This window comes from Equus caballus, chromosome 26 (genome assembly GCF_041296265.1).
Source record: "Equus caballus isolate H_3958 breed thoroughbred chromosome 26, TB-T2T, whole genome shotgun sequence".
Classification (NCBI taxonomy): Eukaryota; Metazoa; Chordata; class Mammalia; order Perissodactyla; family Equidae; genus Equus; species Equus caballus.
This window is the reverse complement of record NC_091709.1, coordinates 19,184,432-19,210,895: the sequence shown is the minus strand read 5'-3', so window position 1 is coordinate 19,210,895 and position 26,464 is coordinate 19,184,432. Positions and strand designations below refer to the sequence as shown.

The window sequence follows — 26,464 nt, the reverse complement described above, 5'->3', positions numbered from 1 at the left end:
GGTTGTATCCACTGAGTGGTTGTGTGTCGCCACTATCTTAGTGCCGAGACAGAGAGATGGCTCGTGTCTCTCACTGCCTCCCAATTCACCAGTTCTGGGAGTTTCCCAGGAGACCCAATGCTGTGGCCCTCTGCCTTCTCCAACTGGCTTTCTCTGGTTATTTTGGACACTCAGAGACCCAGCCACCTAGAGGCCCTGTCTTCCTTATGTAACGTTAGTTAGAATTGTGAAAACAGATTCCACATTCAGATGTTTAATCCCACTTTTATACTTTAGGTTATGCTTTATGAAAACATTTTGACGTTTTCCTGTTTCATAAAGTTAATGAGATTGACTTATTAGGCGTTCTTCACTCCAAGATAGCCTCTGTTCTAGATTTAAGGATATTCTTTGCTAATCTTCAGGTTTTTCTAACAGCAGTCTTCTTGAGGCCAATTCCTTATTTGGCCACGTTGAATACTTTAATCTTTGTATTTATGATGCCTTGAAATTTGAAAGAAAAATGTTAAATATTATCAAGACCTACTATGTAAGAAGTGTAGCTATAAATTAATGAAACCAATCTCATCAGCCTCACGTGAAAATCAATTCCACCTCAAAGTAGTTCAATACAGTGTTTTTCTTTATATGTCCTGGGTTTTTATTTGTTTACATTTTTGTTAATTACTGTATCTCCAGAATGATGTTTATTCCACAGGTAGTGCTGTCCAGTCTCCTCGTAGGGGAACATTTAATTTGGGACTTTAATTATGGATCACAGTGGAACTTCCATGGGAGTGAAAGTCACTGCTAGCCAGAGGCTATATTGTTTATATTACATATGTTCCAGTGAATAAATTAGTGCTTTGTTCTGAAATTCAGAATCTTATTTTAAGAATATATCTATTAACTAAAGTTCTCAGTATGACTTTATGATGATTAGACAAAACTCCTTTAATCCCGTAACATGCAGAGGGTAGCTCTTTGGAGCATGCAGTGTTAAATAATATTCTCACCCAAGTTTGTTAACCCAAACAGAAGACAGATTAAATTGTAAAGCTCACTTGACAAATGAGCACATTTTGCTCCCTGACTGTAGTTTTCTTCTCTTGGCTTTTGTGTCCAGTGTTTCTTCCCAAGCAGTGTTATGCAAATGAACCAATTAATGATAGATGAAATGGTCTTCCTACCTCCAGAGTGTGTAACTGGAAGGGCAACACCGTAAGTCACGTACCTATTCAGAGGATTCTATAGGCCACTGCAAGGGTCTGATTAGCTTGACTGTGGAAGACAATCGCAGAGGCATCTGCTCGGTTAATTTTGAGAGAAAATTTACCAGATGGAGCCTGAAGATTTAAGTGATTAGAAGGTAGTAGATTGGAATACAAATTGGATTAAAAGAAATTAGATTGATATAAATCGAATTGAGTCACAACAGTTTGTGTTGTTCGTACCAAGGGGCAGTGGATTATGGGAGAAGCAGATGCTCCAATGAGATAGGAATTAATGTGGCTTTGACAGTCCATCTGCGAAGGTCTGAATATCGAGTACATCCCTAATCTCTCTCTCCATTTATCAATGCCATAATGTTAATTAGTACTTCATTCATTAAGTTACTTACAGAAGAAAAAATCTCACCCCTATACCCTCTCTGCTTGAGAATTTGTTATTCTGCCAAGAATTGGAAAGCTCTCTTCAGCTGAGCTAGCTACAGTTGACTGTGAGGGTCCCCATGCATACAACTGCCTTTGGCAGAGTGCAATAAACTTGAAAATCCTTGCTCATATATTTCTCTTCATAAATATATGGTTATATGAAGTCTTGCATTAATGAATAGGCACAGTTTCACTAAAAAAGAGTGGCTATATTTATCCGATAATATAATTATATATATTCTACATTCTGGTTTTTATAAGGTATTCACCGGAGTTGCATGTTCTGTTTAGTGACTCAAATGTTTGACATTAATGTTGAGTGGCAGATTCCTTCTCGAAGGGAAAAATAAGAAACATTTTGTTTTCATAATAATGTGACTGTGTTTATTATACCCATATATGTATGTGTGTGTGTGTGTGTGGTGTCTATGTGCTAGTTTATGGAAAATTGCAAGTTACTGACACTGTTGCCCATTTTGGTGTACAGTATTTGGACCTGATCATTAAAGAAAAAAGAATGAAACAAAAGTAAAAGAAACACTTCATTTTAAATGCCTGTGATTACATTGGGAATATGACCCTTTAAAATCCAAGAGGTATTGACATGGGAACCTCATTATTACGCCATTGGCCACATCAGTGAAATTCAGCATAAGGCTGTTCTGTCTTGGATCTCATCCAAGGGAACTGAGCCAGTGGAGATCCAAAGGTGATCTCACCTCTAAGTTAGCCCAAAGGTGTGGACTCTAAGGACAGCTATGCAGAAATGCCCCTGTGTATTAATAATAACCAGGCCAATACAACTTCTGGAGACTAAAGTGATGAGATGGGCAAAAATGGAACATTGAATCCTGCGATGCAAGAAGCATATCATTAAAGGTTGTGCCAAGTCATTCAGAAATAATCAGAGTACGGGCAAACATGGGCTGCCTGCCAGTGTGCAAGCAGGAAAAATTTCTATTTTTGTTATGTGGAGGAAGGCAGTGGCTTGTGCAAAAGTGTAGTAAGTGTTTTAAAATTTTTGGTTTACTGAAGAAAATTCTATGGGCAATGAGGTCTTCTTCAGTTAATATTCTTAATGTAGGAATAAGGTATATATAGATATGATATATATATCTCCTATATATATATTTGTATAGCTGACCACTCCTCCCACAGGCTGACCTGGGGCTTCTCCTGCATCCTCTTCAGACTCCAACGCTAGGATACCTTTTATAGTCACCCTTAATATGTTTTAATATTTTTTTGAGGAAGATTAGCCCTGAGCTAACATCTGCCACCAATCCTCCCCTTTTTGCTGAGGAAGACTGACCATGAGCTAATATCCATGCCCGTCTTCCTCTATATTTGGGACAGCTGCCACAGCATGGCTTGACAAGCGGTGCATAGGTCTGCACCCGGGATCTGAACTCACGAACCCTGGGCTGCTGAAGCAGAACGTGAGAACTTAACTGCTGTGCCACCAGGCCAGCCTCTAGTCACTCTTAATATTGACTAAAGAATCTGATGCCCGTATCTTCTACTTCAGAAATAACTGCCATCTAGGAGCCAGGACTGAACCTGAGGTCTGTCTGAATCCAGAATCTGTGCACCATCTGCTTAAGTCCTATGTTTCAATATTGTGTGTGGCCCATATTTCTGTCTACTCATCGATACAAATTGATCATCATGAAAGAGTGTATGAAGCTAGATTCCAGCAAAATTTAGAAAAGAAGAAGAAAAAAAGTTAAGATGTAAGCCTGCAAAATGTAAAGCATAAAGCAGAATTCCTCATTGTGGTGTGGTAAGGGCTAGCCCTAAAATGTGTCTTTTGTTGTTATGAGAGTGATTTAAATGGCACCTAAAAATAATTTAGTATTCAGGGGTCACTCCCTTGTTCCTGTTTTGACACTTCAGTTTTCAGCGTAATTGTCGGTTGTCTAATTGCTGGTGGTTGTCTTCATTAAGAGCCATCAGTCCATCAAGGTGGTGCTTATTGAGCCTGGCAAGGTCGGGCATTGTGCTCTAATTCATGCCTTTGTTTCTGTGACTGATCATTGGGTGTTTAATACCTTGTTGAGCCCAATGAGGATAATTAAAGAAATCACTTGGTTGTAAACCAATGACAACAGATATGCAATCTCCTCATATCCTGATTGTTGATAGACTTTAGACAGTGGGTATATTTTTGCTGTGAATTGTGTTTCAATGTTTTTGTACATTTGAATTCAAATTCCACATGCAGGATATATAAATAGTGAGGCTGGTGAATGTGTGTTAACTACATCGATGCTATTGTGTACACTCATTCATTTTATGTTTTTTGCTAATCATCTCACACGGCATGTTTAGAAATTAATTTAAGTCCTCTATTTACTAGGTAGTATTTCTTTAATTTATATTTATAGGTACTCATAAGCGAAATAGGAAAAATTAGCCAGGTTTTATCAATGTCTGCATCGTGATTTCAGGATTCGTATGAGGCAGCTGTCTCTCAGGCCTGATTTCAGTATGGGCAGTTTAGATACATCTATCGGGTAAAAGTTACCTCAACAAAACGGAGGGTTCTGCATCTTATTTTTCCCCCTGCAGGCAGTGCAGTTTTTCAAATTTGCAGTGAACTCAGAAATGGAGAAACACGGCCAAGTTTTAATATAGTAAGTGGTGTTCTGGCACCTCGGACTATAAATCAGGGCTACAAAGACATCATGGCAGCATGAGTAAATGCTGTCCAAATAAATGCCGAGCCTTGGCGTGATGGTTCAGAGTTTTGTGCTTCATCGTAAGACTCACAAGGCAATTTGCTTAATCCTGGCTGCATAAGCTGGACTTAGAGAAATGCAATTTGTAATTCAGCTGGCTGAATAAATGGATTTCTACTGGCCAACGGAGTGAGAAGAATTTAGAACACGCCACGAAAGTTTGAGATTTCCTTGGTAACTTCCTTCATGTTTTGATTAAGGAAAAGTTATCCCTAACTCTCTAAAATCGTTATATTTTTTCTTAGGTGTGGCGTGAGGAGGGAGAGGAATAGAATATACTTGGAACAGAGGAACTGTGAAGCTTTTGGAATAATGATAGTGTGAAATTGAGTCTAGAGAGGGATGGAACTGAGAGGTAGTCATAAAGTGAGAGAAAGAAGGAAGAATCCACGGGAATCTCTGCCTAAGTGGATATGAAAGAAACTGAAGAGTTAAACCCTCCAACTGGGCTTTTAGCGTTAGAAACCTGAAGAAAGATGGAATTATGTTGGGAAGGAGAGAGGGAGGAGGTATGGAGCAAGGAGAGAAGTGAGGATCCGTTTTGAAGTAATGATTGAACATTCAAGTGGACATCTGAACCAAGTTTAGAACTTTCTTTACCTGGAAATTGGCTCTTGCTGTCCTCGAAATGATACCCAACACAGTGAAAGGGAGTGAGTTCCTTGTGGAAAACACTGAGGAGCAGAGCAGAGGTCTAAAGCAGACACATTAGGAGGCATTAACTATTGAGTCATAAAGTATTAGACTCAATTCAAACTTCTAGTTTAGTAGTTTACATATAACTCAAAGATTTTTTTTCTCCCATTTGTGATTGAAATTTATAGCAAAGTAACCAGTAACAAGGTTCTTTATCTTTCTTAATGTCAACAGCAGTTTGCATATTTCTTAAAAAACAAAACACAGTTATTATTGCCTCCTTTGAAACTGCTATACCTACGTGGAATATTAAGCAAACATCATTATACTCTTTTATAATTCATACACTTTTCATTTTCTTCCTGATTTTCAGTTGCTGCTTTTTTATAAAATCCAACTTGTCAGAGTTTGATGTATTGAGTACTTGATTGTAAAAGCAACTTCCTACATTTAAAAAATGCCACCCTATTCTAAGCTAGCGTTATTCTTGTTTTCCACAATTGCAATAACTCTATACATTTTTATTCCTCTACCTGTCAGCATTTTCTTTCCCTTCAGCGTAATCCAGAATAATTCTCTGTGTTCCACCCCTTTTGCTCTGTGACAAAAAAGCATTGCATTCTGAGAGTGGCTGGATGGAGGTTAATTCCATGTCCGCATGGTAATAACCTGGGAGAACCTGAGGATGATTGGTTTCATTGGATCCCTCATCTGATAAGGCTTCAAAGTAAATGAACTGAGTGGAAAATAACATTTTTCATAAGTTTTCTAGAAACTGCAGATGTTTTTTGAGAGACTCAAGGAATTGAGTTTCTGATGTATTTTAGTGAAACATGATTCAAGCAGAAAAAGATCATTTTAAAACGTTTATAGCACTCCCATTTGTTGCTTTTCTCCATTCAGCAGAAAAACAAACTCTTTTTTTCTCTATGCACACAGAATGCTTTAACTGAAAACTACACTCAGTGTTTCTGTTGCAGCAATGATATTATCTGGTGCTCATTTTGCTCTGAAACAGAAGACATCTTTTGAAAGGAAATTTAAAGTTTTATTACATCACTTACTTTTTTAAGGTCATCAACAGATACCCATAAATAGTGAAAAATGAAGACAAAGGAGATCCCCAAGTGAACACTATCTTGGTAATTAAAGTAATTCATATTCTTTCTCTACTAGACTAAAGCAACTCGGATTTTCAGTTTAAACTTAACTATTTGCATAGCCTTATGACAGATATATCAAAATCATTATGATTTACCAAATAAAACTGGATAAAATCTCTTTCTTAAAGAAATTGAGTTTATATTTATTTTTTATTTTAATGCTGTGCATAAATTAAGGGCCAAAATGCTGATTGAAATTTTTCTACAGTATCCTAAAGATTCGAAAACAGATGTAATTCCAAGCTTAAGAGCTGTTTGTAGCTGATGAAACATGGCCTCTTTTTCATCCTATTCTGGATTAAAATCCTGTCCAAGGTGTTTTAAGTGGAGTAAACACTTTAAAAGTTAATTTAGTTTTAAGTGGAGTAAACACTTTAAAAGTTAATTTAGTTGTTGGGGCTGGCCCCGTGGCCGAGTGGTTAAGTTCACGCGCTCCGCTGCAGGCGGCCCAGTGTTTCGTTGGTTCGAATCCTGGGCGCGGACATGGCACTGATCATCAGACCACGCTGAGGCAGCGTCCCACATGCCACAACTAGAAGGACCCACAACAAAGAATATACAACTATGTACCGGGGGGCTTTGGGGAGAAAAAGGCAAAAAATAAAATCTTTAAAAAAAAAAAAAAGTTAATTTAGGTGTGTATCTGCAAATACTTCCCCGGAAACGTGATGCTGTCTCTTCTCTTCAGTTTGGTCAACTGTGAAAGCCAGTTCTTTCTGAGCATGATAGTCAAAGACAAAGAGATAAGTACAAGTTGTATTCAGCCACCTTTGTAAACCTCCTTTACTCTCCAAGGTACAGGCTTCAGAAAAAGAATTCCAACATGCCATTGTACAATGTAAAGAAAACTAAATATAATATGGCTGTTCCCACCACTCAAGAGAAAATCCTTCTTTTCATCTTTGGGATTGCTATACTCATCTTTGACTTGGGCCTTTTATTGCAAGATATCTGGCCTTATTTTAAAGATATACAATTTCATAAAACTGTAATTTAGAGATTTCAAGAAAGAAATATTTTGCTTTAAAAGGGGGAAATAATTTTGTTTTCACCACCACTTTAAACTATTGGTAAGTTAATTTCAGACAATGTTCTGATAATATTCCTGTTCCTGTCATGTCATTTAACTTAAGTCATATTATTGTGCCCTCAGAAAATGTCTTTCAGTATTCCTTAATCCTCTTTAAACTTACAATGGAAAAACAACTCAAAAATAGAAGCTTCCCTTGTATTAATCACACAGCGGTTTCAAGATTTTCATAAGGAATAATCATTAGAATTGGTATAACCTATCTCAATAAAATATTTAAGGGGGCACAAATAATTATTAAGCATCAATATTTGATTAAATTCCAATGAATATAATTTACAGATCATTTACGCAGCATGTCTAGACAGTAATGCCTGATACTACAGCCTCACACATCCAATTTGTCATGAATCACAGTAGAAGCATTCTGTAGCTGTTATAGTTTTTTGATCAAAATCTAGCTACCTATAGCTCCATTGACAGAATGATAAAATCAATATATTTATTCATGCATTTATATAACATATTGATTGAGCACCTAATTTTTTCATCTTTAGAACATTATGTGGCGAATCTGACTAAGTTGCAGAGTTGTTGAAAATATAGAGCCTTGAAGGAAATGTAGTAAGGCATATCATTCAGAATGCCCTTTAGTTTGGTAGGTTAGAACGGCAGTAGCAGTAAATCATAGTAGAGAGATAGGCTGAAGCTGTAGTTTGAATGACTTACTATTGCATAAAAAAGACTATATCTTGTAGATGGTCGTCCTTTGTCTTTATGGGGTCACAGATTCCTTTGAATATATTGATAGAGGTTATATTAAAGAATTATACATTCTAACAACACTAAAAGTGGTGACCATTTACTGAGTGCTTACTGTGTGCTTAGCACATGGAAAAATCTCATTCAGTCTTCACAGCAATGTTACTGGGTTGGTACTGCTATGTTTTATAGATAAGGAAACCAGGGTGTGCAGAGGGCAAGAAACTTCCCTGAGTTCACACTCCTGTCCAGCCTTTGGACAACAGCAGTTTCAAGTCAGAGTCCCCTTATTGACAGAGAATCTCTATTAACTGTCAAAGATGTACCTTATCATTTCTTGAAAGGGTCACAGATGATCACAAAATTTTGTGTCTAATTTCTGAGATGTCATCCCTTACTTTCATTCTACATAAGCCAATCCATGGCTTAGGAACCATATCCAACAGAGATAATGGAGTAACGCAATGAGATTCATATGGTAGGCCAACTTCTTAAGTAGCTGAGTGTCAATTGGAAGTGAACAAGCCTAAAATCAGTCATTGTATGCATTGCTTAGCCATGATGCAGCCAATATATTTGGTTCAAGGCAGATATGAACTTTTGGGAAATGTTTTATCCATTACTCTCTTAAGAAATTTTCTGGATTATACTAACATTTTCAATTGTGTTTTTAAAAAATCCTTCATAGTCTTTATAGTAAAAGAAATTTGTCTTCAATTTTAACTAGGGTCATTGAATCTCAATTTAACTTTATAATAAAAGATTTTAGATTAGAGGACAATATATCCAGAGTTCTAGGCAAATTTATGAGAAACTAAATATTTAACAGGGCTTAGCACACATGTGTAAAATGTCAGTGCTGGTAGGAATGGTGTTTTCTGACACCAATACTGGGGCCTTTGGCCTTGCAGTTACTAAAATTAATGCTACTGCTGCAGAATTTTCAGAATGTATCACTTAGGAAATAGAACAGAAGGCCAAAATGTTATCAGTCTGTTAGGAGTTTACATAAGTAGAATGCCATTTTTTGGAAACCTGTTTATAGTCTCCACCAAATAAACATTGATGTTTTTAGAAAGTTAAACATTGTTAAACAATTTAATGAGCTGGGAGATTGTTTCACGGCATCATCTTTTGTAAAGCCAAATGCAATTTTGAAAGCACGTCAAATATTATAAGTATGACAGTAAGCTAAATTTCAAAGATAGCTTCCTGGAGTACAGATTGTTTTTTTCATTGTAAGACAAAACTGTATAACCCATGAAAACCTCCAATTTGGTGGCAAATCACTCTTGAAAGAATGCCTTCAAGCATGGTAAGATGTAGCAAATTGATTTGAAATAGTATTGGATGAATGTCCAGGTTTTATACATTGGCTCCTCACTGAATTATTGGAAAAAGAGCTTATAAAGTAGGAAATTAGTTTGTTATTTCTCAGGAGGAAATCACTCCTAAAAATTTACTGGAAACCTTGCAGATTTGTGGTTTTAGGATTTCTCTTTAGTGTTGTATAGATATTCCTGTGTTTCCATCCCTGGATTCGATTGCCTTCGGCCACTGGTTCTAATTTACTCACACCGGCCCTGCCTGCCTCATGGGTGCTGGTGCTCTGCTGCTTGGGCCCAACTGCTCAGGCGAGTTCCTTGGCTCAGTGCTTTGGATGTAGGCATCCAGAAAAATGAAATGTTATAGAAAGCCGTTAAAACTTACATAATGAAGGCACAGAATACCATGGAATGGTGGAGAAAAAAAAAGGGAAAATGTGTTCCAGTTTTAATATTTTCATCAATTTCTGTAAGAGTACATAAATAAAGTCCTGAAATACAGTTGTGAAATTCAGAGAATAAGTTTTGTGAAAGCTGCTTTAGTTAACCTTCTCCTGAAATAGCAACCTGCTCACCCTGAATAAGAAAGGACATTTGAAATATCTTTGACTAAGGTTGTATTTTAAATAATGGATAAAAGATTTACATATTTTTTTTATTTAAAGATTGGCACCTGAGCTAACAACGTGCCAATCTTTTTTTTTTTTTTTTTGCTTTTTCTCCCCAAATCCCCCCAGTAGATAGTTGTATATTTTTAGTTTTGGGTACTTCTAGTTGTGGCATGTGGGACGTCACCTCAGCGTGGCCTGACGAGCAGTGCCATGTCCGCGCCCAGGATCCGAACTGGTGAAACCCTGGGCCACCGAAGCAGAGCGCGCAAACTTAACCACTCAGCCATGGGGCCGGCCCCAAAAGATTTACTTTTAACACAGGTATCCATGCATTACCACTTGGTCTTTGGTTAAAGTGAGTTACAGAACCATGTGTTCATTGGCAATGTAAATAAATTTCATAGAAATTTAAGAATAAATTCCATTGTTCTATAAGTGTTTTTTAAACAAAAGCTTTAAAATCATTGATAACTTTTGGGGGGTTCTCTAAGAAAGTGTTTTGATAACCAGTGCCTTTGATAGTAGACACAATACCTATCAAAAGCAAACCTCTCAAATCTATACTTATATTTAAAGTGTGAACATTAATCTATAGTGTATATCTTTAAACATTTACTCTATGGTAGTAAATTTAAATTGCTACCCATTATCTTCTCTTTTAGATATGTCCATTATGATGTGACAGCCATAAGGACTGTGATCATGTTATAAGACAATGAACTTGTAGCAATTTACCCTTCTCGTTGCCTCAATTTGGGGATGAAGAAATAGTACCATAAGAAAGTTTTAAGTAACTTGCTTAAGGTCAATACCTAATCACACAATGGTCCAAGAAAAAAACCAAGCCCCAACCCAGAAAAGCGACTGAAATCGAGTGCTCAAGACTTTCTTCTATACTTCCTAAAAATGGGTAAGAAGCAGGGGGAATAGAGAAGGAAAAGTCATCCTGAAAACAGAGCCTGGACTCACAGCTAAGGCAACTACGTTCTTCTGGTTTGAGTCTTGGCGAAAAACTTCAGTTCTTTGGTTCTCTATTTTTTTTCTTCTTCTCATCTGAAAAGTAGGTCTTGGGGACAGGAGTCTCTCTGGTAACTCAGTCCTCTGCCTGTTGGACCCAGAAGACTGGGTAATAAAATCGGGACGCTGCTGAATGCTGTCATGTAGAACTGAAACTTCAGAATCAAGGCTGCCTGTTAAGTTTGAAAATGTCTTATATTTGTCAATTCCTTTTCACACCTTTGGCCCTATAGTTTTATGACACTGAAATTTTTGTAATAAATAAGTAGTATTTCTAGGCCTCGATTTAATTTTGGTGTCATTTCATTTTTTTTTTTTCTTAAAGATTGGCACCTGAGCTAGCAACTGTTGCCAATCTTCGTTTTTCCCCCTACTTTTTCTCCCCAAAGCCCCACAGTACATAGTTGTATATTTTAGTTGTGGGTCCTTCTAGTTGTGGCATGTGGGACGCCGACTCAGCATGGCTTGATGAGTGGTGCCATGTCTGCGCCCAGGATCTGAACCTGCAAAACCCCGGGCCGTTGAAGCAGAGCACGTGAACTTAACCATTCGGCCACAGCGCCAGCCACATTGGTGTAATTTCTAATCTAAACTTATTTTTAACACTGGCCTACTTCTAGAAGGAATGATAATCTTATAAATTTATTTACTTCATTGCCAAGTTAGATAATCTCCTGAGAGAGTTTCAGTAGGGTTCAAATGGATAAAAGATCTTTGTTTCCCAAACGTTGACTTTCTTACCACATCCTATCACATCATAGGGGCCCTAGAAAAAAAGGTTATGTCATAGCCCCTTTCTATTCCCCCTCCCTCATGAGGGAAGTACACTGGAATTTAGTCATCATGAAGAATTCAAGGATGGAAAAGTTGTAGGGACAGACTTGATGGGGTGATTAATTAATTCCATTTCTTTGCAAATTACCTTAGCCCAGTAATCAGCGTGGACAGCATTTGTAATGGCAGAGACTTGTTTCTTTCTGTGGAGAAAATTTGAGTAGGATTTATTTTGGCAAAATAGGAAGCAGTAACAAATTTAATTCTTTTGAAATCCAGTGTAAAGCGATCAGCCTAGTCGAGCTAAAATTTATCATGCAGAAAAACATTAATGCAAGAATGACCTCAGGGAGAAAAAGGAAAAAAACCCTCTTGCCAATATGATTAGAGTTTTAAGGGGAAAATTTTGGAAAGTATGTTCGTAATCATTTCTAGAAAGGAAGAAATAAGAAATACTGTGTGCCTACTGCATGTCCTGCTGATCTGTATATATGATTTCTTTTTGTTGTCTAAATGGACTGGTGAGAGATTGGTGTTCTGATTTGCATCTGGTAAAAGTGAGGTGTAACTATTTGCTGGTTAATAACCCCTGTCTTTTCTTTGTACCACACTGACTCTTTCTTATTGTGATGGGTTGCAGCCTGCACTTTGTCATGTAGCTCTGTGTACTCTCCAACCGGGGAGGGAAAACTTCAGGGGGTACAACTGATCACATTCAAAATTGGAGTCATCATAAAGAATGTTGCTGGCTTAATTTTGCTAGGAGATTTTTTTATTTGGAAAATATTTTGTTAAAACAAATATAGTTATTATGAGCTCAGACACAAAGTTATGTACGTTTTTAAGAAAAAGAAAAACAGACACTGCATAGAAACTTCCTTGGAGGGTGTGTGTTTGCCAAGAATTGCTTCTGCCCTTGAAAATATTCAGAAAAGTTTGAATTGCGTTGCCTAACTTCACTAGATATGGCTATCTAGTATACGAATGAAAAGTAAAGCTTAGTTCAAGGAAATACTACACGCCAGCTGAATTGTGAAGCAGGAACAGTTGACTTTCAAACACAGGAAATGAAATCAACAAGTTTTCTGCTAGGTGGTTCATCTTATTGTGTAACTGAAATCACTTCTGAAAACAAAAGTTTCTGTAGCAGTCACTGCAAATGAGTGATTATTGGCTAAGTAAAACTAAATTTAAATATATTTATAAACTATGATTTTATACTTCACTTCCAATCTTTTAAAATTGAAAGAGCTAAGACCTACTCAATTTGTTTTTCATTAAGTATTTTACCAAAAATCGTTACAAAATCATTGTTTAAGAGTCTCTGAGAAGGAGCAGTAATCCACTATGTAAATTTGAGTGCTGAGAACATTCTTCAAAGATACATCTGCATTCTGCTAACTGGATGTTTCTGTGTGCTGCGTACACCTAGCCAGGTCTAAGGGCACGACCTGCTCCCGGTAAGTACGCGAAGGATGCTGCTTCTTTTCGAGGTAACTTCTGATGCATCGTGTTCAACTTGGAGACCAAGAATCTGCGTTTTAAAGAACTATCTCAGGTGATTCTGATGCAGGTAGTCTGAGAATTACATTTTGAAAAACAAGGAAGGTGTTTTCTGGTTATGACTAGTGACATTCATTTGACTAACTTTTTTGAAATCACCTAGAAGAGGGTTTCAGAATTAGCATAGTTGTAGTGTGTGTTCTTACTTTTCCATCCAGTTTTTAAGAAGCCTGGCACATTTTGGATCAAAGGTCTTGAGTTCTAATTCTGTCTCTACCAGCTGTTCAATCACGGACAAGTCACTTGACTATTTTATAGCTTACTTTCTTGGTCAGTAAAAGTAAACATTTGGATGTTGATCTTTAGGACCCTGTGACTAATTTCCATTGTTTTTGTTTATAATAGCTAAGGAGAATTGAATAAAATGTTTTTAATTAAAAATTGACTGTTTGTGCAATTAATATTTGAGGTATAAAAAGATGTCCAGACTTGCTATCACCTGTAAGCAAAGTTACAGTTGCAGATGGTAATTCTGATACATTGCTCAGCCTCTCTGTTCATACAGGGATCCTGGATATTTCTCATTACATGAGCAATAGTAACTTTGCTGTCAAAGTTTTTTCTTTTTTTTTCCATCTGAAATCTGGAGAACACAGTTTTGTGGTCCTATATAAAAAAAATTGAATTGAAAAAACCTGAAGTTATTAGTGGAAGGTGATTAACGGGTACTCCCTGGCAGGATCGGCTAACTTTTTCTGTAAAGGATCGGATAGCAGATGTTTCAAGCTTTTTAGGCCACGTAAGGTTTCTGTCCTCCTCCACCTTCTTTTTTTCTTCCTCCTCCTCCTCCTCTCCTTCTTTTACCAACACTTGAAAAATGTAAAAATACTCTTAGGTCAGGGCCATACAAAAACTGGCTGGAGCAGGGCTTCTCAAACTTTAATGTACCTGCGCATCCCTGGGCGATCTTGTTAAAGTGCCCGTCCTGTAGCTCTGGCGTTGGGCCCTGGATCCTGTATTTCTGACACGCCTTTGGGTGTCGAAGCTCTTGAGGTGAAACTGTTTCATGGCCCTTCATGTGATGAATAGCCCCCTCTACTGTTCGGATTTGAGTCCTCGATGAGTGTGGCTAAGAACTCAGCTCTTTTTTTTTTTTTAACTGAATAATGGGGTTGTTTTGGTCCCATAATGTAGAATAACTAGTAGTTTAGTGGTCCTTGATAATTTTAAAGGCCCAGACTTCTTTGGAAATTTGATAAAAGCTGTGGTCCTTCTCATCACTACTCTCCTGCCCACACATAAATAACCATGTTTATGCACCATTTCAAGGAATTCATGGGCCTACCTAAGGCTTGTCCATCTTAATGAACACTGCCATAGTTGTGTAAAGTCTGAATTTAAGGGAGCTCAAAATGAATTCCCTCACTCTTAATAACATCTTAAAATTAGATTGTAGCTGTATTTTTACATATCTCCATATCTATCTACATATGTATCTATCAATCATCTATCTCTATCTGGTAAGACCTTTCAACTTTATTTTGTGCCCTATTGGCTATTACTGGCCTGATGATTGCATTTAGAACCTAAAATTGTAAATGAAGAAAATAAGCTAACTATTGGTAAGAGTGAACACGAATTGTTACAACATCTTATATTACATTTGTTCACAGTACCTTTACTCATGACTTGTAGGAAACTGACTTATTGAGATATAATTCATATACCATACAATTCACCCATTTAAAGTGTACAATATAATAGTTTTTATTATTTTCACAGAGTTGTACAACCATCACCATAATCAATTTGAGAATAATTTCATCACCCCCAAAAGATTCTCCAGTCCCTCTTCAGCCCTGACGCCCATCCCCCACCTTAGGCAACCACAAATCTACTTTCTGTCACTATGGATTTTCTTCTTCTGGACATTTCATATAAATGGAATCGTACAATATATGGTCTTTTGTGACTAGCTTCTTTCACTTAGCATAATGTTTTCAAAGTTCGTCCATTTCGTAGTGTGTATCAGCACTTCATTCTTTTTATTGTTGAATTCCACTGTATGGACATGCTGTATTTATTTATCCATTCATCAGTCTATGGACATTAGGGCTCTTTCTCTCTTTTTTTGGATTATTATGAATAATTCTGCTATGAACATTACATTACATTCATGTGCAAGTTTTTGTGTGGACATAAGGTTTCGTTTCTTTTGGGTATACACCTAGGAATGGAATTGCTGGGTCATGTGTTAATTCCAAAACTTTTTGAGGAACTCCAGATTGTTTTCCAAAGTGGCTGCACCATTTTACATTCCCACTTGCAATGTATGAGGCTTTCAATTTTTCCAAATCCCCGACAGTACTGTTTATTTTACATTTCTCGATTATGGCCATCCCAGTGGCGGTGAAGTGTATCTCATGTGGTTTTGGTTTGCATTTCCCTATTAGCTAATGATGTTGAGCATCTTTTCATGTGCTTACCGGCCATTTGTCTAGCTCTTTTGGATAAAAGTGTCTTCAGATTTTTTGCCCATTTTTAAATATGGTTATTTGTATTTTTATTGAGTTGTAGGAGTTCTTTATATATTCTAAATATAAGTCTCTGGTCAGATATATGATTTTCACGTTTTTTTTTTAAATTATCTGAGTTGTCTTTTCATTTTTTGATGTATGTTTTCAAGCATAAACATTTAAATTTGATAGAATTTAACTAAACAGAAGTCCAATTTATCTATTATTTCATTTGTCACTTGTGCTTTGGGTGTCATATCCAGGAAGGTTTTGCCTAACTTGAGGTCATAAAAATTTGCTCCTATAATTTCTTCTACTTGTTTCTTAGTTTTACCTCTTATATTTAGATTGTAGATGTTCTTTTGAGGTTTTTATAATAGTGGGGATAAAGTTTCTGGAAGAATATCCAAATGTGACAATGCTGGAATAGTTTACATATGTTATAGTGATAAATGTGTAAAATCCTCTGAGTGCTTATTGCACATGCTGAACTCTAAAATCTTATTGCTAAATAGTTTAGGTATTTTGCTGCTTTTTCTCTTATGGGTCTATTATTCTGTATTTTATTTAATAAGTATGTATTTGTGCATCTCAAGTCTTATTCAGGCCTTTTCCAGTCAACTGCCTAATAAAGTAGGGAACTATTTGATATGGTAAATAGCACTCTAATAACATGGACAATTGACTTGCTTAGTTTTAATAATAGAACTACATTGGCAATGGAGAGAATGTAAATGACTGTATATGGGAGATTAGGAAAGAACAAGGAGCATATCTAAGCACGATGATTGTAGCTACCATAGGCCTGTTACAGGAAAGTCACATGTAACTCTTGACACATTTTAGGATCAGATTCTATGGCTATGTGTCCAGACCTTGGCCTTTGGGAATATGTTACTGACTTGCAGACTATGATTAGCCATTCATATTTAAATACTATGAGATCTTTTCGGGTTATTACCTTTAAAAATAATTCTTACTTTTTATATTCTGCAAATTCCTCATTGTTTTCAGGGCCCAGTACTTACAATGTATAACCTTCTTTATTATTGTGATGTATAACGTAATTACCTGTCCCTATTTAAATGCTTTGGGTCTCTTTAGTTTTTTTTAAAAAATTCTGACCTGTATACTGTAAACTACTCCTTCGCTTCAGGTACCTAGCATTTGTAATGTTTAAGTTTCTTCTTGGATGCGATGAGATAACAAATGGTAATCAGCAAACTTTAAAAGATAATCCTCTCCAGGAAAAAAAACGGTTCATTCACTACCAAATTAAATTCTCTTTGTGAAGTTAAAATATGCATTTTAATTAATATTGAAAGTAACTCGAATAACACTGAGGAGTAAATATTACTTCTGTTTATTGAGCAGAAACGTGCTAATATTAGGTGATTGGTTGGAAAATTTTAAGAGTGAACTTTTTAAAGCTCCTATCTGGATTATCATTCTGTCCTCAGACGTGGTTATTTCCCTCAGCAGCGCCTTTAGATTTATTTGCAGCAGCTGGTAGGACATTTCCACAAATAATGGCCAATGACACCTTACAAATTAAAAATATTCAAAACAACCCATTATGCAAAATTTTTATCTTAAAATAACAACAGGTCCTTCTCTTCCTATTTCATATAACTCTAATGGTCCCACTGTCACTGAAGTCACAAGGAAGTCATTGGTGTCTATCATTCTTCTTACTATCTGGTGATGTACCAAATTCTGTCAAGTGTTTATTTTATGATATGCCTTGTAGCTTCCTTCTCTTTTCTACTCGCAGTGTCATTTCCCAAGGTCAGGCTCTTTTAACTGTTCTCTAGGATATTTAGTTACCCTTAAGTGTTTTCTTGCCTCCATTGCTATCTATCTTTTATACTGAAGACCAAAAGTATCTTTCTAATACACGGATAGTCATGTCAGTGCCCCCTCAAAATCTGTTAGCCATAAAGACTAAAGGTCACACTGTGTAGTGTGGTATTCTTGGCCCCCTTTGGTCTCTGCCTCCAGGACTACCTTTTACCTGCCGCATTGACTTCCGTGGACTCTGAATTCTCTGAATTCTTTTGCTCATGTTATTTCTTTAGTCTGAATGCCTTTCTCCTTCTATTGACGTATTTTCATTCTTTATAGCTCAATTTAAATGCCACTTTTTTGAGGAGAGTCCTCTTATTATGCTCTAGGTAGAGTTAACATTTTTTTCCTGTTTTCTTCCTTATCGCATTTCTTGGACCTCTACGCAACACTTGCTTAATTTTAACATAGTATTTTCCACTTGAGTCTCTGAGTCAGACGTACCTGAGTTCAAATCCTGCCTCCACTGCTTCTTCCTCTACATTCCTGGGCAATTGATGTCATTACCTAAGCTTTGTCCTCATCTGTTAAATTGAGTTAATATTTGTACATAGTGTGTGGGTGTTTTTTTTATGTTAAGTCTGATAAACAGTGCCAGCGTGGGAAACGGTATCTATGTGTGTATTCCAGGTACTTACCCACTTTCCTTTATCCTTGAGGGCAGGAAATTAGCCCTACTCATCTTAGTACCCATTCCAACCTGCTGGTTCTAAAAGAAAATCTCATGTTCTCTTTTACTTTTGGTTGCCATGATTCGTGGACCATGTTAAACCTAACTCATTAGAATTAACATGTTAGTTTATTGCTATATTATCTCACTCCACAAAGGAGTTGGGATGACTTATGAGATGCGTAACAAACAAAAGAGTGAAACATAAAAGAGTAAAAAGTGCATTTTGAATAACTGAAGAGTTTAATTTCACCGATGTGAACCTGAGTCAAACAAAAGCTACAGATGAGGAAGTGTTAAAGCTGGTCTTCATTCTGTCACGTTTTGTAGGATCTCGTCTTCGCCAGGAAGATTTTCCCCCACGGATTGTGGAGCACCCTTCCGATGTCATTGTCTCTAAGGGAGAGCCCACCACTCTGAACTGTAAGGCTGAGGGCCGGCCAACGCCTACCATTGAGTGGTACAAGGATGGTGAGCGGGTGGAGACCGATAAGGATGATCCCCGGTCCCACAGGATGCTGCTGCCCAGCGGATCCTTATTCTTCTTGCGCATTGTGCATGGGCGCAGAAGTAAACCTGATGAAGGAAGCTACGTTTGTGTTGCAAGGAACTATCTTGGTGAAGCAGTGAGTCGAAATGCATCTCTGGAAGTGGCATGTAAGTAAACATAATGAACTTCGTAAATGGCATGCACATTTGCTTTGATTTATTTTTAGTAAGCCTTGATTTGTTCCCATAGATGCTTAATACGTAAAGAATAAAACAAACACACTGCATAATTTTACTTTGCCTTCTCCAAAGAAAGCTGGCCAAAAATAGTGTCAAGCCAGGGTGTTGTAATAAATTTATTTGTATTAAAGCAATGTGGGGATTATGTTATTATATTGAAATGAGGTGGTGATGATGGCCATATTTAAAATTTGAATTATGATGTGAGATATAATCAAGTATTACATTTGGTCTTATCAAAATGAAAAGTGTATCTGTAACATGGCATTGAAAACAAGGCATAAATTCAACATTGTACCTATTTCTGTTACCTACTTGTGTATAACTATTATATATAGAATTATATATACTTATTTATAAATATATACTTATAAATATTTAATATAAAATAAAAATGTATATATATTTTTCTAAATCTAACTTTTATCAAGCAACTTTAGAAAGAATATACTCCCTCCAGGTTATATTAACACTTTTACTTCCAGACTGAATTCAGGAATCATCACCCTAGGCATGCAGGGGACAATACACCAACAATAACAGCAACTATATTTTATTTATTTTTTTTTATCAAAAAACTCATCAAAGAGATCTGATTTCTGTAGGGACAGAATGTTCATATGTAAGAGCGTCTTATTCAGTCTTGTAATCAGCAATAGCTAAGGACTTGCCCTGACTTGGGCATTTGTAAAATATACTTATTCATTAATCAGATAGCCCATAGTACTAGTTAATCAAGATATCAATGCTTTGCATCTGTTTGAACGTTGATTCCGTAACTTCATGGATCGTTTTCCAGAATAAATTAAAAAATATGATAGACTTTCTCTTCTGTTTTATAGGTGAGGTTTTACATTTTTCATATTATCTCTTTTGAGGAAAGATTTTATCTAGAATTAATTGTGAATAAGCTGACAACAACTGGACCTAAAAAAAGTTTGTACTCTTCAACTTTCTGTTTGTACCAATGGGTCTTCATAAATAAGAGAATTGAAGAATTTCGGGATACATGAATCTTGTTTATATAGCTGGGAGGGGAGTGCTAAATAATAGCTCATGGTCTCGTGTCTCCAATTAAAGCTGATACTTGTGCTCGCATGCTACACAGTATCACACTAGCTTATAAAACTCCTGCATGTGTGTATTGAAATTCTTAACAGTGTCTCATTACCTTTATGCAGGAAAGCATCTTTTAAACAAAATCATACTAACTTGTATTCAGCTATTTTAGTTCAAGCTTTTATTCTCAACATCCAGTCTTTTGATTTATAGTTTGTACCAGGAAATCTGGAACCCACTGATGCTTGAAATGTGTAAGGTCAATAAGAAAAGGCTAGAAGAATCCTAAGACCCAAATTTGTTTTGTGAAGGACCCTGAGAGATGAGCATAGGAACCTTAGCTAGTGATGCCATTAGGTACCAGACAGCAGGTAATTTTGTTTGTTTTTTGTTTTTTTTAAAGATTGGCACCTGAGCTAACAACTGTTGCCAATCTTCTTCTTTTTTTTCCCTGCTTTTTCTCCCCAAATCCCCCAGTACATAGTTGTTATATTTTCGCTGTGGGTCATTCTAGTTGTGGCATTTGGGACGCCACCTCACTGTGGCCCGATGAGTGGTGCCATGTCTGTGCCCAGGATCTGAACCAGCAAAACCCTGGGCTGCCAGAGCAGAGCGCACGAACTTAACCACTCGACCACAGGGCCGGCCCCTAATTTCGTTTGTGTAACTTACTTCAAAAAGCAGGTAAATTAAATGCAATTTAGTGAGATTTGAAATATACACACAAAACCTCAAGAATGCAAATATTCCTAACTGTTCATTTTCATTTTGAAATATCTTATTTCTGGAACTTTTCAAACATATTGAAATATTTCAGTGTCAAATTTTATTGATTTTTTCCCCCATCATATCCCTTTATGGTAAATATAACAGGCATTATTATCCCTTTTTGTAGATAAAATGAAACTTATAATGGGTAAGTGACCAAGACTCAGCCAATAAATTAATGGGGAATTCAAGATCAGATCTTGATTCTTCTAATTTTCAGTTTTAGAGAATTGTGCCATGTTTGGAAAAACACTCAAATGAAATCTGGCCCATGTTACGTAAATAAAGATTGAGAATTTTCAATTCTTTAAGAAATTTTTATTTTATCTACTCAGCAGCAAGTGCTCATTTTTAATCCTTAATTAACTTTTCTTCTCAATATTCAAGTTTATCTAAATTGGCCAGTCATTTTATTGTTGGACAACAATAAATTTATTTTTTTTCCTAAACCTTAGCTTTGTTAAAATTGCTCCCAACACACATGCATCTTGTACTTTTATTTATCTAAAGAATTGCTGTGTTTCCTGATTGCATCATTAATAATGAACCAAACTGTTTTAGGAGGAAAATTTTAAACCATGATTTTTTTTTCATGTAATGTGACAACAGCATTTTTTATCTTTAAATCAATGAGCTTTGAGAAATGCTAAAAATACTTCTGACCTAGAGAGGAAAATAAGAAATCTGCTAAATTGGATTTAGCTAGTGAATAAAATTCTTTCTTCTAATGCCATGTCAACAGTTCATGCCATTTGAAGCAACACAAGATCAAATAATGTCTATTTATATGCTGCTCATCTCTTTCGCATTAGCTCACCAGTCTTCTCTCTTTCCTTATGTGTTTCATAAAAAGTATTAATATGGAAATTTGGGTCAAAGCATTGTGATTTTTCAATACTATTGCTAACCATGTTGTATTTTTATAAAATGAAAAAGGAGCAATTGCAGATTGTATAAATGTTTGGCCTTCATATTTTAGAACTCTCAACATAAATGCTCCATTGTGGCACATCCGTTTCTTCACCCATTAAAGGAAAGAATGGAAGCCTTCAAACACTGTGTATTTGAAAAACTGCAGGTAGCTCAATGTGAGGTTGGTGGGCAGCATCAGTTGGAGAGGAGGCGTATGCTGCATCTTAGAATCTAGACGTTTTTTGTTATGTTAAAGGAGAGTCTTTGAAAGAGAATTGAAGACTGAGTTAAAGGGATAATCATTAAAGTCAGAGAGGAGTTAAGAAGCTGACCAATAATTCAGAACAAAGTATATGTTAGATTTTACACGGAAAATAGCAATAGAGATTAAAAGAAGGAAATAGTGAATCATATTTAGAAGTTATAAATCATATCACTTTATGGTCTATTTGGGCGATAGAGGGTGATTCCCAGAATTTTTTTGGTGGTGTGACTGGGTGTATAGTGCTTCCATCCATAGGGATGACAGATACAGGGGAGATGACTGTAGTGGAAACAGGAGGCTCGAGTCAGCTTGGCGTGTATTGTTTGACACACTAAAGAGATGCCAAGATAAAAGTATCTCCTGTTCCATTATGAAAAGAGTGATGGAATGTGGGCAGTGAAGTGAAGAGCAAACCACTGACATAATTTTAAGAAAGTAAAAGTGGTCAGCAATGCAAATGCCTGTGGTGGTAAAATCAAAAGTTTCTGTGGGTTCTAGGGATGGAAAGGGAGTGCAGCAGCTGAAGAATGAGTAGGTGGTGGAGTTGGAGCAGCAAATGCTGCCCGTTCTTTCAGGAATTTAGCTCTGAATGAGGTGAGAGAACTGGAGGAGGGTATCCCAGACTCTGCGCTGTTGTCATTTGGAGAACTCGTTGTGGGGCCTGTGCTCGGCATGGTAGGATGTTTAGCAGCATCTCTGGCCTTTGCCCAGGAGATGCCAGTAGGACCAGTCCCCCAACCCTAGTTGTGACCACCAAAAATGTCTCCAGACACTGCCAAACGTCCCCTGGGGAGTCGAAATCGGTTGAGAACCACTGATCCAGGTATATCTAGGTGGTTAAAAATGTATGAATAAGTAGCAGACAAACTTGTTTCAACTTTTATTGTGAAACAATTATTGATCAAAATTATGGAAAGTTTGTGACTCTCTTTGTTTCACCTTGGTTTTCATTTTCAATTTCAAAAAATTTGGTTTCTGCTGTTGTATGAAATGTGCCCTTTTCTTGATAACCATCTAGCTTGACTGATTTTATAGAATCAGCCTGTTGTTTACCGTACTGTATTTGTTCTCTTTTTTGTTTCCCTTTAATAGGTACTTCAGTTTTCAGTAGTGGGACAATATAGTGAAGGAAAAAAAATATTCAGGACCAATCATTGCAATGGAGATTTGATTCACTTACCGCATATTTGTTTTTTTTTTCTTCCTCAGTTTGGGGAAATAAATAGCAATCCAGAATGCACTTTTCAAATCACTTGAAGTCAAAGCAGGTATTTAGGCAAAAAGTGATTTTTACATCCTTAGAAAACAGAATGGCAGGGTCTGCCGTAAGGCACCTGGCACTGAAGAAATTAACAACCAGTTTTGTGATGGGACCACCAAGAGAGCCGAGGCGTGGCTGATGCAGATAAGATGCCAGTGTCACCACCAGTGCTCCCTGTGTTTGGAGCAGCAGGAGCCCAGGGTCCTCACACAGGCTGTGGCTGCCTATGATGCAGCCTGAGTCCCTGGCCGCCCCTAGAGATAGCAGCTGTAGCCCCAGGTGGTAAATATATGACAGCAGCTTGATCTATCGACCAGGGTAAGAGGGGGTTCTGGCCTAAATGAAAATTCATGAAAAATTGATGAAGTCCCCAGATTATTTTTTCCGTTTCCTTTTCTCAGCACTATGCCAGTGCAGAGAGGGGAGATTAAATGAGGTGCTGAACGCTTTAGTGGCAAGGAGGTTGTGGTTCAAAGGGCAGGGGTCACTTAGAAACCGATGTTTTTTTTTTTTTTTTGCTTTCCTTACTTCTAAAGCAAGACATGAGAACTTTTAAGATTAGCCATGATTTACTTTTGTTTTCATAAAAATAAAATAAAGTGGTTAAATGTTTAAAAGTTGGCTTTTGATGCAACTACAAAAGAGAGAACAGATGTGATTCCTAATTCAATTGGGGAACTAGAAATAAATTTAATTCTATGACTGCAGGGTGATTTCTTTCTTTTCTTTTCTTTCTTTCCTTATTTTTTTTTTTGTTTTCATGTATCAAGACTCATGCTGCAAAAAAGTCATTTAGAGAAGGAAAAGGTCTTGCATTATTTATAGGTCACAGATTGCTAGAATAGCAAAGCCATGGAACACTCCACAAACATAATGATCCTGTTTGCTTTAAATCCAAAACTAAATTGATGTTTTATCTGTACAAGGAAGAGAGGTTACAGAAGTAGACTGACTTTGGTAACAGAGGTCACAGGTGGCATTAAAAATGAACACAAGGTAAATTGTTTCTTTGATATTTCCAAGATAATAAATATGTATTTTTTTCTTTTCTTTTCTTTTGGCTGTAAATGGATGTTATCCGGACCAATTTCATAAAGACGCAAAATAAATTAGATTTCAAAAAAGGCTGAGCCATGGAGAGCTTTTTTAAAAAACTGCCTTATTGAGATATAATTCACATACCATATAATTTACCCACTTAAAATGTGTAATTCAGTGTTTTTCAGTATATTCACAGGTGCAACCAACACTACAATCTAATTTACAACATTTTCATCACTCCTAAAGGAAACGCTATACCCTTAGCAGTCAATTCTCACTCCCCTTGAACCCTCCTGCACCAACCCTAAGCAAACAAGAATCTACTTTCCCCTCTCTATACCTTTGCCTATTCTGGACATTTCATATCAGTGGAATCATACAATTTATGGTCTCAGGAGACTAGCCTCTTTTCCTTGGTATAATGTTTTCAAGGATCACCTTTGTAGCATGTAGCAGTACTTCGTGCCTTTAAATTGCTGAATAATCTTCTGTTGTATGGACATACCATACTTTATTCATCCACTCATCAGTTGATGGATATTTGGATCATTTCTGTTTTATCTATTGTGAATAATGCTGCTAAGACCATCCCTGTGCAAGTTTTTGGGTGGGCATATGGTTTCATTTGGGTGTTCTCTCAGTTGTATACTTACAAGTAGAATTTCTGAGTCGTATCCTAAGTCTTTTTAACTTTTTGGGGAACTTATATGTTACCGTTAAGTGTAGATAAAATGATATTTGTTAGTGCCTTTGAATTAGCTGTATCCAACTCACCTCTCAGTACAAAGTACAGCCATGAGACATTGCCAGTATTGATAAATATTGTTGAATGGCTAGTATGTTACACTTCCTATGTCATATGCCATATTTTAAGATAATATTCAATTAATTAGAAATATGAAATACTTATATGAAAATATTGAATGGCCACAAAGTTTCTCTTTTTTTCTTTGACCTAGTTACTTGGTTCAGGTAGATATGAACTGATATGAACTACATGAATAAGTCATGAAATTACTTCCCCTTGAGGAATTTCTACCAGACCATGTCGATTTTGGCCCTTGATTTAAGTTGGACAATCCTGCCATTCGAGTCATTCATTCATTTTCTGTCACATTTTTATTTGTCGTGAAAGTAGACAATATTCTGGCTTCTCAGGAGATGACATTACCTTTCCCGAGAATAACTGACATTGTCTTTCCCATTCACAGGTTGCTTTTCCTTCCAAATGTCTTAAAGTATTCTTCTTTATTTGGAAGGTTTAGAATAAGAAATTAGTGACTGATTATAATAGAAATTGGTTAAGTAGTTCCAGGAAAACAGAGACCTGCCAGGGGCCGGCCTGGTTGCACAGCGGTTAAGTTCGCATGTTCCCCTTCTCAGCGGCCCGGGCCTCGCCAGTTCAGATCCCACATGTAGACATGGCACCACTTGGCAAAAGCCATGCTGTGGTAAGCATCCCATGTATAAAGTAGAAGAAGATGGGCATGGTTGTTAGCTCAGAGCCAGTCTCCCTCAGCAAAAAGAGGAGGATTGGCAGTAGTTAGCTCAGGGCTAATCTTCCTAAAAAAAAAAAATAGACAACTGCCACCACCATATCATGCCTTTTCCAAAAGAAATTATCATACAAACAAATGTGTCCATTTAAATGTATAAGAGCTGATGAATTGAATTGAAACTCACATTCATAGATTTTGGCCAAAAAGAATATAAGAGCAATTGACTTTTTCATGATTCCTCTATTTGTATTTCTGTAAATTTCCAGAGAGAATTCAGAGTTTTTTTGGTAGGAGGGGAAGGTGCTTAACTGAAAAATACTCATAGCTCGAGGTACTTGGGACATATTCTGAGCTGAATTCTGTTCCCTCCAAATTGATATGTTGAAGCCCTAACCCCTAGAACCTCAGAATATCACTGTTTTGGGGGGTAGAGCCTTTGAAGTGATAAGTTACAAGTGCGGCCACTGGGTGGATCCTAGTCCAATCCCAGTCTGACTGGTGTCCTTTTACGAGGAAATCTGGATACCTAAAGAACCACCAAGGGATACTCATGCACAAAGGAAAGACCTTGTGAGGACACAGTGAGAAAGTGGCCATCTACAAGCCAAGGAGGGAGGCCTCAGAAGAAACTAAACCCTCCAACACCTTGATCTCGGACTTCCAGCCTCCAGAACTGTGAGAAAATAAATTTCTGTTGTTTAAG

General features: G+C 36.8%; 1 protein-coding gene across 36 annotated transcripts in view; it reads left to right on the top strand.

The window, feature by feature from the left end:
* Window positions 1-26,464, top strand: part of ROBO2 (roundabout guidance receptor 2) — a 1,555,999-nt gene that overhangs the window by 1,024,740 nt on the left and 504,795 nt on the right. For all 36 annotated transcript variants that reach the window (XM_070252274.1, XM_070252275.1, XM_070252262.1 and 33 more), the window contains one exon: window positions 18,558-18,884. In XM_070252274.1, coding sequence (XP_070108375.1) covers window positions 18,558-18,884 — 327 coding nt within the window. The remainder of the gene's footprint in view (window positions 1-18,557; window positions 18,885-26,464) is intronic.